Below are 17,196 nucleotides of genomic sequence, written 5' to 3'. Positions count from 1 at the left end.
ATTCTATCTAAGGGCATCACTTCGCTAGTGAATGTCATGTGAGAATATGACTGTGAATAGTCAAATTCGCGAACGATGCTAACCATGACTTTGAGACAAGGATAAGTTATCTCCGTCATGTCAGCCTACCCAGATCAAGATTTAAACATCATGGGGCTGACATGATGCTGAACGTGCATCCTCCTTATGTACACCAACTGCAAAATCATGGTCTGCATCCTATAAGCTAATTGGTCTCCTCGCAGCAATGTTCTAACACAATGCCATTTTGTAGCGAAGATAAAGTGTAAAGAGTATATTATCCATACCACCTAATATACCCCTGTACTTCAATTAATCAGGGACTCAAGGTCTCTTTGTTTTAGCTAGACCAAATGCCCATTTGAAGATCCACTGGGGCCTGCAGAAATGTGCACAGGCTGCAAGAATCCTTATTTGGAGCATGGAAGCATCTGGGTAACTCCTCCTAGTGCATTTCAGCCAGGATAAGTCATCACTTCTGCAGCTTATCTCTAATCCAGCCCATGGATCTGATGAGCGGATTTTGCCCCTAGTCGTTAGGATGCTAACCAGCAGGGAACAAAGAAACCTCAGCTTGGAAGATAACTCGAAGGCGAAACTGGTTCTCACATATTTTATTGTATTTTGTCAATCAGCATAAACATCCTGTTAAGTGACTGGGATCATAAAACTTTGTTTAACCTTCTTATTCACCTCCAGAAGAAGGGAGGGCGGGGGGGGGGAATAGGAATACAGCCAGCGTGCTGGTTTTAATGTTATCTGAATGTGCATTTTGCATAAAGTCATGCGGCCACATTTTTTCGTAACTGCCTTAACAGTGCACCATTGTCCTGTAATCGCATTGTTATACCTGAGGCATCATCTCCCATAACTACTTTCCCATTTACAGAGCATGAATAGACTCAGAGTTTTTTTTAACTCCAGTACTTATCCAAACAGTTCAAAACGTTCTGGCTGTGACTGACCTGCAAAATGTAAATTATTTTAAAAAAGAACAACTTGTTTTTAAATATATTTGATGTTCTGAAACCACCATCTTGCGTCTAAAAATAAAAAAGTCTCCTCGTTTGAGCAGACCGGAGGCCAGCGTCGGATTCAGTTTAGGTGGGTTTTTCCACCTTTTCCTGTGCTGCTGTAAAGTTACAGAAGAGAGTCTAGTGCATGGGTGAGCTAACTGCAGGCCGGATCTGGGCCGCCAGCCATTTTAATCCGGCCCTTGAGCTCCTGCTGCAGAGCAGGGTCTGGGGCTTTCCTCGCACCGGCGCTCCAGGCGGGGAGCAGGGTTGGGGGCCGCACCATGTGGCTCCCGGAAGCAGCGGCATGGCCCCACTCCAGCTCCTCCACGTAGGGGCAGCCAGGGGGCTCTGCTCTGCCTGCTGCCCCTACCCCAAACACCGCCCCTGCAACTCCCATTGGCCCACACCCCCAGCCAGAGCCTGCACCCCTTCCCACACCCGTGCCCCAGCCCTGATCCTCCTCCCACCCTCTGAACCCCCGCGCCCCAGCCTGGAGCACCCTCCCACACCCCAGACTCCTCAGTCCCAGCCTGCACCCCCAGCCAGAGCCCATACCCCATTCCCCAGCCTGGAGCCCTCTCCCGCACCCTGAACTCCTTGTTTCTGGCCCCCACCCTGGAGCCCGCACCTCCAACCAGAGCTCTCACCCCCTCCTGCACCCCACCCCAATTTTGTGAGCATTCATGGCCCGCCATACAATTTCTATTAACAGATGTGGCCCTTGGGCCAAAAAGTTTGCCCACCCCTGGTCTAGTGGGCACTTAAAAACCAGCGCAGCTCGGAACCACCAAAGCTTCCTTGTCTTGAAGAGTCCCAAAGGCATTTTATAATCTGCAGAGGTGCAACAAACTCCTTGCCTGCATCTGTATTAGATATAGTGCAAAGTGCCATGTAACTTACTAAATCATGATTGGTTGATCCTGTGTGGCCTCCTTGGTTGCCCCATCTCAAAAAAGATACACTAGAATTGGGAAAGGTGCAGAGAAGGGCAACAAAAATGATGAGGGGGATGGAACAGCTTCCATGTGAGGAGATTAAAAAGACTGGGAAAAGAGACGACTAAGGGGGGTTGACAGAGGTCTGTAAAATCATGATGGATGTGGAGAAAGTGAATAGGGAAGTGTTATTTCCCCTTCACATGACACATGAACCAGGCATCACCCCATGAAATGAATAGGCAGCAGGTTTAAAACAAACAGAAGGAAGTATTTCTTCACACAAACTGTGAAACCTGTTGCCAAGGGATGTTGAGAAGGCCAAAAGTATAACTGGATTCAAAAAAGAATTAGATAAGTTCACGGAGGTTAGGTCCATCAGTGGTTATTAGCCAAGATGGTCAGGGATGCAACCCCATGCCTTTGGTGTCCCTAAACCTCTGACTGCCACAAGCTGGGACTAGACCACAGGGGATGGATCACTTGATAAATCGCCTTGTTCTGTTCAGTCCCTCTGAAGCACCTGGCACCGGCCACTCGGAAGACAGATACTGAGCTAGATAGACCACTGGTCTGACTTACTGTGGTCATTCTTATGTTATTACCTAGCATTTTGTTAGCCTCTGATCTTTTGCTTAAAATCTATAAAACCTGTCTGAACCTATATGGGCCTGATGTTCTCGAATGTTTTCTGTCTGCATGGGTATATTAGCCAGATGAGTCATAATTCTAATGAATCTTATGTTTCAGGTGCCAGTTGTAAAGTTTCAAGAATTAAGGTACAACGTTGCCCTGATATTGAAGGAAATGAATGATCTGGAGAAAAGAAGCATTCTGAAAATCCAGGACTGAACACTTCCAAACAGCAAATTAATAGAACCACTTGGAAAACCTGAAAGAGAATTGTGAAATGCAAAATAAAGATCCAGAACCATTTTGCATGTATCAGTATTGTAACATAACATTTCTAACATCTGCTGTAAATATTTTTCAATTAAAGTGTTAAAAGCCTCTGCTGTTTTCTCAAACTTATTTTCTCCTAAGAAATATACTTATGAACATGGTATAATCCACTGTTTGTGAGCGCTTCTGTATGATTCATCAAAACATTTTTAAAATAACTGTCCTAATAGATGTAAGAACCATTGCTTCATGATAATGATTCATCTCTAATTATTTTAGAAAGCTTGCTACCGAAAGCCCCTTCATATGTAACATAAAAAAACTTTGCAATGCTTGAAATTAAAAAAACTCTCTGTAAACAGCATGACAAATATAGGAAATTGAGCAAGTTTCATACAAATCAAATTGCTGTCTGTTCTCAAAATATGTGCATTCTCCACAAGTGAGTGAGGTGCAGTGACAGTTTAAAAAGGTAATTTAAAGAAAATTGGGAGCCAGTGGAGCGGGAAAGAAGAAATCTAGTCCAACCAGCTAGAGCTGTGCAAACAGCAGGGGGGTGGAACTTGAGCCTGTAAGAGCCCCTCACCAGGTTGTCATGGGTGGGCAACTGTTCCATGTAGCATGCTGCTCTGGTTACCTGCTGGACTTCCAAGCAGAAATCCAAAGCTTCTTGTTGCCCATTGTTTCCTACTCCTCTTGAGCAGAAAGGTAGCGCAGTGGTGCTTGAGATCCTGATTCAGGAAAGCACTTACGCACATGCTTAAGTCATCCCTTTTGAGAAAAGCACGTAAGAACCGTCCTAACTTTAAGCCTGTGTTTAAGTCCCACTGGCTTCAATGGGACAGCAAGCATGCGTTTAAGTGCTTTGCGGAGTAGGGATGCATGTGTTCATGAACCCAGGCTTCAGTGAGTTTTGCTGCTGGGGAGGTGTGGAGGCTGGGTAATAGCATGAAGACAACACAGCGCATAGGCGTTGGAACCATGGGATTTACCTGTCAAAGGCATTTTACGTAGCGTGTATTGTAGTTTTTAAGGACGGGATTATATTAGCTACCTGCTGATCTTCTGACTCAGTAGCGCCATCTAGTCATCTGGTGCCCCTGTGTCTGGTATGGTTGCAAAACTCTCCCTTGTCCACACACACACACACAGATACATGAAATTAAATGCATGAAGTTTCAAGAAAGCCTTTTTCACTCCCCCATGTTTTTGTGTGGGAGAGGACAAGTCGGTTCTTGGTTTTTTCAGAACCACAATAGGCATAAAAATACACTGACATGATGTTGGACTGACTTCAGACTGTAGCATTATTTTAGACTGCGTGACTTCCTGCTGAAACGAATCAAAATATCTGAAGATTGCAGGGTCACATCTTGTTGCCATAAGCCAGACTTGGCGCTGTATCCAAATGTTCTATTATCTTCCTGAAAGTCCAATGCAAATAAGAGCTAAAGGTCTAAGAGCATGCAGTGGATGGATGGGTGGGAATGCACGTCCTTTGAGAAGGAGTACTTGTCCTTGAGAAGGAGCTATAGCTCATCTTAAGTGATCACTCTGGTGACAGTGTGTATGGTAACACCCATTGTTTCATGCTCTCTATGTATATCAATCTCCCTAATGTGTTTTCCACAGTATGCATCCGATGAAGTGAGCTGTAGCTCACGAAAGCTCATGCTCAAATAAATTGGTTAGTCTCTAAGGTGCCACAAGTCCTCCTTTTCTTTTTGCGAATACAGACTAACACGGCTGCTATTCTGAAACCAGTCCTTTGTGAATGATCGTGTTTTAGAAGGATGTGTAACTGCTTCCATATCATGTTTGCGACAACTATAGTTGTCATCGTCAATTTACCACATTGTTGTGAGCTCTCTTTACAAAATAGCCATTATTCTGTATTCCTATTGCTCAGTGCCAAAGGATTCTAACATAATATCTCTATCAAGTATTCCAGATCCTAGCAAGTGTCCCCTCCTAGCCAGCCACTAGGACAGCTGTGAGCGGAATCCATACCTCTGTGCTCTGGATCTCTGGGGTATTTTAAGCTTCTAGAGCATCAGTAGGCTGCAGGACTAGTTCCTCCCTAGGTCACTCTGACACATTTCGTGGGTGCTGACTCTCATCTGTTAGTATTTCAAGGTAATGGGGCTCCTCAGTCCACCTGCTGTAGGTCCCAGGGGTACAGACTTCCAAGCTACTCCAGTTACTTTAAACACACCCCTCTCCCAGAACTCAGCCCCAAAAGGTGTGAAGTTTCTGGTTTACAGTTTAACTCTCGGAGCCATGCAGCAGTTATGCAGCATTCAACATACAGAGAGACACTTTACTCAGTCTGGCACCTTTGTGCTCTTCTGTACTTAATCATGTAAAAGAGGAGAGTACAGATCATACAAAACATACAAAATAAACATCTGAAACTACAATGTCCCTCACTTTCTAGCTCATCCTTCCCTTGTAAGCCCTTGAGGAATTATCTGGGTCCAGGAAGCCAGGCAGAGAGGGTGTCCCCTCCTCATGCAGGCTGCTGTATGCTAGCTGGTATCTCCTTCAGGTGGGAGCCCCTTACCCAGTTCCTGTGACCTTGTTGTCTCTTGCCCCACACTTCCTCCTCCTGTCCCACTCCCCTTATTCTTGTGATTTCTACCCCTTCTGGGCACCTGGTCTCTCTTGTTTTACTCCCAGTTAACTTTCCACAGCTCCTATCTTCTGAGGAATCAGCTAAACTGGTTTTTCAAAGAATGCAGCTGTTTTTTGTTTTGATTTTTAGCATAAGCTTTGTGAGGTCTAAGTATTGTTGTTAATCTTAAGTATTTCCCATTTCCCCTGTCTGGTGTGTAACTGCTACTGTGCCTTTCAGTAGTGGTTGATCCATGTACATAAAAGCACATTATAAAACCATTTTTCAGAACACAACTTCACAATATAAATCAGAATTCGTAAGTTGTACAGTTCTAGCCCTAACCATCACCTCAATAACCTAATAACCACATCTAATCCTCTCTCATTGGAAAAATGTATTTGAAGCCGTTAGCATTTTCTGTGGTATAAGATATACAGCTGCTGCTTAAAAATAAAGTCTTGTGCCTCTGAACCCCTAGGAATCTCAGGTAAGTGCAATATAACAAGATTTCCCTTCCCTTGTGCAAGGTCGAGGAACTGGGTTGAGGCTCTGAGTGAATGAACAGAGATAGCTGATCGGGAGCAGCGTGACTCAAGCATTTCCACCATAATTAACATTAAAAATACTTAGCTTTCATCTGAGGATCTTAAAATGCTTTGCAAACAAGCCACGCAACATGTCCCTAAGGCCAGGTGCGTTTAGTGACCAATTTATCAAATGGGTCAATTCTCATAGAAGGATATTGACTTGTACAAAGTCATCAGCAAGTTAAGGGTAGAGCTGGCATGCCGCTTAAATTCTATCAGTTTCCTTTAGTGCTAGATTCTAGCACATCAGCCCATCACAGTTCCTATAGAACAATTGTGTTTCCAACTAACTAGTGAGGCAAGTCCAAACTCCTCCATCTGCCTTGGCAGGTCTTTGATGCTTCTAGAGAAGAATGGCTCAGTAGAGTGAATATATTTTTAGGAGGAGTTTTCTTTGAGAAGAGACAGTCCGAATCCCAAGGCAGTGAGTTGTTTGAGTCTACAAAAAATATCTTCCATGTCTATGAAATCTAAACACCTGTTTGTACTGTAAGTTGCCAAACAAATCAGTGGGTTATGATTTGAGCAGGTAAGAATCCAGCCTTTCACCCACCTACTATCCTGTGTCGATTAAGATCCAGCCCTTCTGACTCCTGGCAGGCACATCTTATCAGTGACTCACAAAAGGCCTGATCCACAGCCTGTTGGAGTCAATGGGAGTCTCTCCATTGACTCCAACAGGCTTTGGATCAGGCCCAGATAGAAAAAAAATAAAAAAGGAGTTAGGCACTGAAACGTGGAAAGGCTATAAGTGAACGACCCTGACCCCCATGGCTCAAGGTGGCCCATAGATTTCGGTAAATTAATGTCTCCTTTTTGGTTCCACTGATTTAAGATTTTCCAAACCAACTGATTATTGGAATTACTTTATTACCTCTTGATCCAAAACATGGGTTCCTACAATCCCTTGTTTTAATTTTTCCCTCTGAATATTAGACATACGTGTCTTCTGAATTGAAAATCTAAATCTCAGCTGAGCTTTCATTAATTAATTCTTTTTCAATATCTCTCGTGTTTGTAAACGACTGCCAGTACAAAATGTTCTGCCATTATTTAAGCCATTCTAAATAGGACAGTGGGGCATTCTTTCTACTGGCCAGCATCAAGATTTGAAGTATCTGTAAATCATTTCCTCCTTCCATAGTAGTGTTCCTTGTGGTATCAGTGGTTTCTCTTGTAACTGCAGCCGTCTATGCCCCAATCCAAAGATTAGCCCTAACTCAGGGCTGCCTCTGCTCCTATGGACTTCTCATACTTCTCATGTGTAGTGTAAACCAATAGTTTACTCATCATTTGTGGATGAGAAGCTTTTCCTCTCTCCCACATAAACTATGCTGAGATAGTTACCTTCAAACTTACACTGCTGTACCTCACAAGTTTTGCGGGCTTCATGTGATCGTCTGTCTTACCCATGGGCCAACAAGAACTATGAAAATCTTTTGGATACATATAAATTTTAAGCTTGATTCTGATTTCACTCCCATGTTCAACAGAGCTGGAAATGATATGACTAGCTTCTTTCTGCAATCACTGTGTCCAGTGCCCTGAAAGACACTCAACCCTACACTCCACAAGTCTAACTTGCAGTAAGACAATGTCATCTTAAGCAGGGGTTTGTTCTAAGCAAAAATATAATTTGCACATGTGTTGAAAACCTGGGGATTTTCCATCTTCTGTGCAGCAAATGGAATTTGATAAAGCTGGTCAAAAAAAATTGACAGAACGGTTTTCTGCTGGCAAATGCAATTTCATTTAAAGCAAAACATTTCATGGGAACTTACCACTTTTAATGGAAGAAAGTCAAAACAATTTTCCCTTTTCATTTTGATAACATCAAAATGTTTTGTTTCCACTTTTAAAGTATTCATGGAATTGCTATTTTATATTAATGTTTTGATATCTAAGCAAAACACTGATGTACCTGAATTGAAATTATTTGGAATTTCCATTTCATTGGCAATTTCAAAAATTTTACTTCATTCCATTTTGGAATGAAATCAGATTTTGAAGTGTTGGGATCTCCCATGGAACAGATGTTCCGTTTTCTATCCAGCTCTCAGTTTGATTATCACAATACCATGCGAGTTCTTCTCTTTCTGTATCACCTAGTTCAAAATGGAATTGAATGCAATGCTCATTTTGCTAGTCCCAAGGCCTTGTCAAGATGATCACTAGTCAGTCATCAATTATGAAGATATGAGCCTTGCATGGAAATGGTGTTGCTTCTTACTCGTTACACTGTGTTCATGGATCAGTAGGTAACAAGGATTTTCACAGATTTCATTTGTAGTTTTCCCTGAAAAAACAAATCCAAGTTCTCTCTTTGTCTTCTGTCTGCTGATCCCTAGAATCTACTCAAACGGTTTTTCACAATTGCCTTTACTTCTATATGTTGATTTTAGTTGTAATAAATTTCTAACAATGAAACATGTAATAGTTACATAATTTTCCACCAGTGCCTTTCCTCTCAATGAGAGCATATCAAAATGGAAATCTGACTTGATTGTTTTCACTATAAATAATCTTCAGCATATATAATAGCACTGCAGATCTCAAAGCATCAGTAGTATTTTACCGATGGGGAAACTGAGGCACAGAGAGTTAAAGGGAATTACCCAAGCTCACACAGAGTCACAACGGCAGATAAAGTAATAGAACCAACATTTCCTGACTCTATGTCCTCCATCTAACTAGGAATCCTTGCTGTTTCCCATCATATAAGGTCAGATCTACAGTAATGATTCTTATTCCCCTGCCTTTAAAAACAATGCATTGGCTGAACTCTAAGTCAGCAGTCAAAAAATATTCATGCCTATTGGTTATTATGGAGAAAGTGCATAGACTAAAAATTCCACTTTGGTTACATAATTGCTAGGTGACGTTCATATCCATCTCTCTAACGCTGTGAGTGAAATCCTGACCCCCTTGAAGTCAGTGGGAGTTTTGCCATTGACTTCAATGGGACAGAATTTCATCGCCTTCAACTTCTTGAATACAGGAAAAACACTATTGGAGTGTTTATATTATGTTCCTGTTCTCAATTATAATAACAGAGTATAAACCTAAGAGAAAGTTCAAGAATGAAGTCATAGTGTTCGTAGCTTTCCTCGTGTTTATTATACCAGTCATTCACAGTGTTCGTAGCTTTCATTGTGTTTATTATACCAGTCATTAACTGCTTGAGAAAGACCAGTTCTGTACTCCCTGTCTTTAAAAAGCAGAAACTCTTCTTTTGTCTTAGTAGAAAAATCATACAAGGGAGATTTGTGTTTTTTCAGAGTGAGTCACCTGCTAGCTTCAACTTTTTCTGTTTAAGTGTAGGATAAATCAGTTTCTTAATCTGATGAGCAATGCAAGTAGGCAGTGGTTCCTTTCTCTTCTGCTTCCTAACCAGAAGGCACCTCGTGACCTCCTGCTGCTCTGAATCTACATATGAATGCCAAGCTCCAAATCGTGCTTCCAGGGTCTGTTATACAGAAAACATTGCAATCTAGCTTAGTGTGTCAGCTTGATTTGTAGAGGTGCACTTCGCTAACGTGGGCTTTGCTGGACTGTCTGGGGAGGTGCAGAGGACCAAATATTTGTGGTTCTGGGACATTTTCACCATTAAAATACTTGAAAGTATAGAGTGTAAGGCTATCTCCCTATCTCACTTCATCATTCCCAGGCCCCACGTTAGCAGGTACCAAATTATGACTGGCAATATGCACAGACACATCCCAGCAAACCCGGAGCTGGCACAAGGATTACTGGGTAGAATTTAGTTGGTAGGGTTTTTCCCACAGAACTCCCATGGATTCTGCTCCAAAGGCCTTCCATGATGAGGAACTGTTTCCTGGGTTGGAGTCAAGGTCTGCACTCTGAATGCTTATGAGCACGCAGCTCCCACAATTGGAGTGGCCCCTTTGCAAAGCTGCCCTCCCTTCTTCAAATCTTCCAGTCCATGTTCCTGCTAGAGGAGGATTGTTCACAAAGTACATTTCACAGTGTTTTGTCAGGCTAGTTTGAAAGTGGCTGGACCTCCAACACTTCCCTTGGGAGTCTTTCCCACATCCTTTAGAGAGCTCTCACTGTTATGAAATTTTTCCTTCCCTAGCTTCATCCCCTTAGGCCAAGTTTGTACCCCCTTTCCACCACTACCTTCTATCTCTTTGGTGTTTACTATATGTTAACTGTTAGCATGTCCCACTGCCCATAATCATTATTACAGCACTACTTGTTACTGGTTAGGTCACTCTCCTTCACAGAACAGACTTTGACTCATAATGGTTTTCAGGCCAATGGTTATGAAAATCACAAAGCTATAAAAGCCACTGCAATGAAAAGAAAATGTTGCTATCCTGAGTTCTAAAAGAAAAAAAACAGATGTTTTCCTTATACTTTCATAGTCTCTAAGGCCAAAAGGGACATCATGATCATCTGGTCTGACGTCCTGCCTATTGCGGGCCACAGAACCTCACCCACCCACTTGTGCAATAGGCCCATAACCTCTGATTCAGTTACTAAAGTCCTCAAATCTTGATTTAAAGATTTCAAGTTATATAGAATCCACCATTTACAGTAGTTGAAATCAGCAAGTGTCTCATGCCCCATGCTGCAGAGGAAGGCGGGACCCCTCCAGAGTTTCTGCCAATCAGACTTGGGGGGAAATTCCTTCCCGACTCCAAACATGGCAATCAGACCCTGCGCTTGTGGGCAAGACCCACCAGCCAGACCCCTGGGAAAGAATTCTCCATAGTAAGTCAGAGCCCTTCCCATCTAGTGTCCCATCTCTGGCCGGTGGAGATATTTGCTAATAGCAGATGAAGATGGGCCATTTGCCATAGTATGTAACCTCATAACAACCCCTCCACAAACTCAGTAGTAAGCTCAGTCTTGAAACAAGCTAGGTTTTTTGCCCACCACTGTTCCCTTTGGGGGGACTCTTCACGAACATCACTCTGTCCTCTGATGGTCAGAAATCCTTGTCTAGTTTCAAGCCCAAACTCATTGATGGTCAGTGTATATCCATCTGTTCTTGGCCCTTAACTTAAATAACACCTCTCCCTCCCTTCTTTTTATTAACGTTAACATTTTATTAACAAAATAATGTACATTTTTTGGAGAGAACTCCAAATACAAATAAGATGTGTATGTTTCATCAGTCAACTTGTTTTAGGGTTTTGGTTTTTTTTGGGGGGGGGGTTTAAGTATAAAACATGATTATGGCATGTGCACTAATTACCTGTTTTTATTAATGTTTGCCTAATTTAAAATACTGTAATTAATAGGTAAGTACTTTGGTTTTCATGCCTTTTTTGAACTATTTGCTGAGGGGCTCTGCTGTACTTTTGAGCTATCACCTGACTTTCCAAGTACAGAATTACTGAAAACAGTTATTCAATTAATCAGTTTATTTTAATTAAATAGTTTTACCTGACAACGTGTTTGGATTCTGAACATTTTCTAAGGAGATGCTGTATGGTTTAATAGCTAGGGCGCTGGATTGGGACTCAGGAGACCAAGGACCAGAGCATCGGCTGGCATACACTGTCATAGCTCTGTTGATGTCAAAGACAGCTGAGGATCCACCCCAGAGTTTCTACTACTAGCCTGCTGTGCAACCTTGTACAAATCACTTTACCTTTATTTCCCCTCCCATCTTGTCTCTTATCTGTTTAGGCCACGTCTACACTACGAAAGTACTCCAATTTTACAGAAGTCGATTTTTGGGAACAGATTGTATAAAGTCGAGTGCATGCGTCCATACTAAGCACATTAATTCAGCGGTGTGCATCCACGGTACCATGGCAAGCGTCGACATTCCGAGTGGTGCACTGTGGGTAGCTATCCCACAGTTCCCGCAGTCCCCGCTGCCCATTGGAATTCTTGGCTGAGCTCCCAATGCCTGATGGGGCCAAAAATTTGTCGCGGGTGGTTATGGGTAAATGTCTTCAGTCAACCCTCCCTCCCTCCATGAAAGCAACAACAGACAATCATTTTGCGCCCTTTTCCCTGGATTTGTCCGAGCAGACGCCATAGCACAGCAAGCATGGAGCCCGTTCAGCTCACTGCAGCAGTTATGACCATTGTAAACACCTTGCACATTATCGTGCAGTTTATGCAGAACCAGCACCTAAAAAACCAGGCGAGGAGGCAACGGCAGCGCCGTGATGAGGACATAAACACAGATTTCTCTAAATCTGCGGTCCCCAACAATTTGGAGATCCTGGTGTTACTGGGGCAGGCTCATGCCATGGAACACCGATTCTGGGCATGGGAAACAAACACGGAGTGGTGGGACCACATAGTGTTGCAGGTTTGGGATGATTCCCAGTGGCTCCAAAACTTTTGCATGTGTGTAAGCAGAGACAGGGTGGGCTCCACCCTGACATCTGGTGGTGAGGTGTGGCAAGTTGTGGAAAAGAACTTCAGGGGCTGATCTCATTTGCATAGGCACACCCACCCCGCCTAGAATGAGGCCATAACTGCCCAAATGGTTACTTTGGCTGCTGTGGGATCCCCAGTGTCTCTGTTATTGGGGCGGGAAGAATAAATTGTTAGTACCCTGATTATGGGAACTGTGCTTGGAACTGTACTTGGCCTTTTTGTTATGATGGAGGACTCACCATCAACTGAGTAGCACTCACTAGGCAAGGGACATGGGTTCCAAAACTCTGTGAATTGAGAGAGACTTGAGACAGGTATTAATGCCTGGTGGTGTAGGCCCCTTTGTGAGGGCCTGAAGCACCAATTGCACCTCTGTCTCTCTCCACTGTGGAATGTCAGAGCTAATTTTGGGTCTATTAAGAGTTTTGTTACAGGTACTGTGCTGAATTCACTTCAGCCTTATGGTGCACCAGCACTAAGGCTATCACTACTATGAGCTGAAATCACTGAGAGCTGAAATCACTGAGCACTGTGTCAAGTAGTGGGGAGCCGGAAGATCTAGTGTGCAGCGGAGCTGTTTGCGAGACAGCGGTTTGTTCGTGAGACGGCGAGCTGAGCGGAGCCGGTCGCGAGACAGCGGTGTGTTTGTGAGACGGCGAGCTGAGTGGAGCCGGTCGTGAGACGGCGGTGTGTTCGTGAGACGGCGAGCTGAGTGGAGCCGGTCGTGAGACGGCGGTGTGTTCGTGAGACGGTGAGCTGAGCGGAGCCGGTCATGAGACGGCGAGCTGTGCAGAGCGGAGCCGGTCGTGGTGGAGCGGAGCAGAGCCCTGTGGGGCAGTCAGCTTCAGGACACTTAAGGTGCCCCTTACCTCTTTCCCCCACACCCAGGCACATTTTAGCCAGATTGGGGAGTAACACTCTGCAGGTGAACTTTTGAACTCCGGGGCTGGACTTTTTTTTTGGACTTTGGGTGATTTGTGGATTGCTGGACTCAAGAGACATTTGGGTTCTGGGACTCAAGAGCCTGAGGGAAAGGATGTGGCCCAATTTTTCTGGGGTGGGTCGGTGTTCATGGTTTGGTTAATGAACACTAGTTGTGGTGTTTCCCCAATTTAATGCTGATGTTGTTTGCCTCACGTTATTAAAGATTCTCTACTACACCAAGACTCACCAAGACTCTGTGCTTGCGAGAGGGGAAGTATTGCCTCCTTGAGGCGCCCAGGAGGTGTGTAAGATTTTCCCAGGTCACTGGGTGGGGGCTCGAGCCAGTTTTGCATTTGCTTTAATGAGAGGGAACCCCTGTGTACTGAACCCGGCCCTTGCTGCTATCAACTTGGCCTGGCAGAAGGGTTACATGTGTAAGGACACTTCCATGGAACTTTGTGACGTGCTTTCCCCTGCCCTGAAGCGCAAGAATACCAAGATGAGAGCAGCCCTCACAGTTCACAAGCAAGTGGCAATAGCCCTGTGGAAGCTTGCAACGCCAGACAGCTACCCATCAGTCGGTAATCAGTTTGGAGTGGGCAAATCTATTGTGGGGGTTTCTGTGATGCAAGTAGCCAACGCAATCATTGAGCTGCTGCTATCAAAGGTAGTGACCCTGGGAAATGTGCAGGTCACAGTGGATGGCTTTGCTGCAATGGGATTCCCTAACTGGTGGGGCTATAGATGGAACCCGTATCCCTGTCTTGGGACCGGACCACCAGGGCAGCCAGTACATAAACCGCAAGGGGTACTTTTCAATGGTGCTGCAAGCTCTGGTGGATCACAAGGGACGTTTCACCAACATCAACATGGGATCGCCGGGAAAGGTTCATGACACTCGCGTCTTCAGGAACTCTGGTCTGTTTAAATGGCTGCAGGAAGGGATTTACTTCCCAGACCAAAAAATGACTGTTGGGGATGTTGAAATGCCTATATGTATCCTTGGGGACCCAGCCTACCCCTTAATGCCCTGGCTCATGAAGCCGTACACAGGCAGCCTGGACAGTAGTCAGGAGCTGTTCAACTATAGGCTGAGCAAGTGCAGAATGGTGGTAGAGTGTTCATTTGGACGTTTAAAGGGTCGCTGGCGCAGTTTACTGACTCGCTCAGACCTCAGCAAAACCAATATTCCCATTGTTATTGCTGCTTGCTGTGTGCTCCACAATCTCTGTGAGAATAAGGGGGAGACGTTTATGGCAGGGTGGGAGGTTGAGGCAAATCGCCTGGTCACTGAATACGCACAGCCAGACACCAGGGTGGTTAAAAGAGCACAGCAGGAAGCGCTGCGCATCAGAGAAGCTTTGAAAACCAGTTTCATGACTGGCCAGGGTACTGTGTGACACTTCTGTTTGTTTCTCCTGGATGAAAACCCGCTCCCTTGGTTGCCTCTAAATTCCCTGTAAGCCACCCGCCCTCCCGCCTTCGATCACAGCTTGCTTGCAAAGGAAATAAAGTCACTATCGTTTAAAAAACATGTATTCTTTATTAATTGATTATAAAAATAGGGAGATAACTCACAAGGTAGCCTGGGTGGGGTGTGCGAGGAGGGTAGGAGGGAAGGAAAAGGCCACTTTAAAACTTCTTGAATGACAGCCTTCTGTTGCTTGGGCTGTCCACTGGGGTGGAGTGGTTGGGTGCCCGGAGCCTCTCCCCGCCGTGGTCTTGGGCATCTGGGTGAGGAGGCTATGGAACTTGGGGAGGAGGGAAGGCGGTTAAACAGGGGCTGCAGGCAGTCTGTGATCCTGCTGCCGTTCATGAACCTCCACCGGACGCCGGAGCATGTCCATTTGATCCCGCAGTAGCCCCAGCGTTGCCTCATGCCTCCTCTGATCTTCCTGCCGCCACCTCTCCTCACGTTCATCGGCCACCATCCTGTACTGTGCTGTTGTGTCCCTCCACACATTCTGCTGAGCTCTGTCAGTGCCGGACGACTGCATGAACTCAGAGAACATTTCATCGCGCGTGCGTTTTTTTCGCCACCTTATCTGAGATAGCCTTTGGGACGGAGGAGGGAGGCTTGAAACATTTGCAGCTGCTGGAGGAAAAAAAGGGAGTGAAGTATTAAAAAAGATACATTTTACAGAACAATGGCTATACTCTTTCACGGTGAACAACACTATTCACATTACATAGCACATGTGATTTTGGCACAAGGTCACATTTTGCATCTTACATTGAGTGCCTGCAGCTTTGGTGTTAGAGATCACACACGCAGTGCTGGGCAACAGAATTCGGCTTGCAGGCGGCCATGGTAAGCCATAGTCTTTCAGCTTCTGCAACCTTCATAACAGCAGCGCCCTCCTCTCCCATACCAAACAAAGCACGTTGAGTTGACCATTTAGTGCTGCAGTTTTCCTGTTAACAGGCAGCAGCAGAAACCAAACTAACCTCCTACCCCCATCCAATTCTCTGGGATGATCACTTTACCCCTCCCCCCACCGCGTGGCTGGTATCAGGAAAAATCCCTGCTAGCCAAAGGCGAACAGCTCAGCACCAATGTCCCCTCTCCCTCCGTGTGGCTAACTGCGGGGAGGATTTCTTTTCAGCCACAAGCAAACAGCCCAGTAGGAACGGCCACCTCTGAATGTCCCCCTAATTAAATTCCCCTATTTCAACCAGGTTACCATGAACTATATCACTCTCCTGAGGATAACACAGAGAGATAAAGAATGGATGTTGCTTGAATGCCAGCAAACACCGGGACCATATGCTGCCATGCTTTGTCATGCAATGATACCAGATTACTTGCTACTAGCATGGCGTGGTAAAGTGTCCTACCATGGACATGGTTGAATGGACATATTGTGACAATGGCTTATATTTTTACATGAGGTTTTGAAAATTCACCTATGTAGATCAGTTTCTAAAAATGTGCAATCTAAAGCTCTACCTCTATGAACAATTGCAAACAAAAAACAAAAACAAAAAAACCCTGCAATCAAGTACACTCATTTTGAAGCAAATGCATGTAAACATTAATTCTGTGGTAGTACAATTGATTTTTTTAAATGTCTTCCAGTATCCTTTGAGGTGGATTTACCCTAAAGATCCCTCTAGGCCAATCCATACTGAAAATTACAGTGAAGAGGTCAACATAGCTAACCTTATATAAGATAAGCTTTTTGTTATAGCTATCTATACCTAAATTTTGTTAATCTAAAAACTGGTGTGTATATGTATATATACACACACACAAGACGAGATATTACATGACTGAACAAGACAAAGTAGACAAGATGTGTTGCTACTTATCGAATGTTCTGGTGAGTCTAAGTGTGGTGAAATGTAAATATGTTCTACAGTTCCTTAAAAGTGGCATGCATTTGTTTATAAAGAATTATTACAATAGACTGTAATTAAATCTTGTATAACTCCATTTGTGTCTTGGGGTGGAGACTGGATTCTTTTGTTTTGTAATGACACTGGTCTTTGAAATTGTATCTTTAACTGGTGGTTTATTAATACTGTAGTAATAAAACCCCTATGGTTTCAGCGCTAAGCATTTTGAATACATTAAGGAATTAGGCTTCTCACCACCACTATGTTGTGAGTAGGGCGTTATGCAAGTGTGGTTTTAAATGTGAGGATCACTGGACCACGTTGCTAAAACCCTTACAAAAAGGGTTGGGGGGGGGGGGGGGGAGTGCGTTGTTTTTTCCTTCCTAATGTGTGCCTAATTAGCCCTTGCCAGGTAAAATAAACACAGTAACTGAGACAAACCCATTTGCAATGACCCGGCTATCCCCGCGGAGGAGGAAGATTTG

At 44.3% G+C, this 17,196-nt stretch overlaps 1 protein-coding gene across 1 annotated transcript in view; it reads left to right on the top strand.

Annotated features, from left to right (window-relative positions):
• The window catches only part of COMMD5 (COMM domain containing 5), a 28,831-nt gene extending 25,848 nt beyond the window's left edge, over positions 1–2,983 (top strand). The window contains exon 7 of the mRNA XM_073361363.1: positions 2,723–2,983. Coding sequence (XP_073217464.1) covers positions 2,723–2,824 — 102 coding nt within the window. The 3' untranslated portion in view covers positions 2,825–2,983. The remainder of the gene's footprint in view (positions 1–2,722) is intronic.
• The last annotated feature ends 14,213 nt before the right edge of the window (positions 2,984–17,196 follow it).

This window comes from Lepidochelys kempii, chromosome 9 (assembly GCF_965140265.1).
Source record: "Lepidochelys kempii isolate rLepKem1 chromosome 9, rLepKem1.hap2, whole genome shotgun sequence".
Lineage (NCBI taxonomy): Eukaryota > Metazoa > Chordata > Testudines > Cheloniidae > Lepidochelys > Lepidochelys kempii.
The sequence above is the reverse complement of the archived record's forward strand: the minus strand, read 5'-3'. Positions and strand labels throughout refer to the sequence as shown.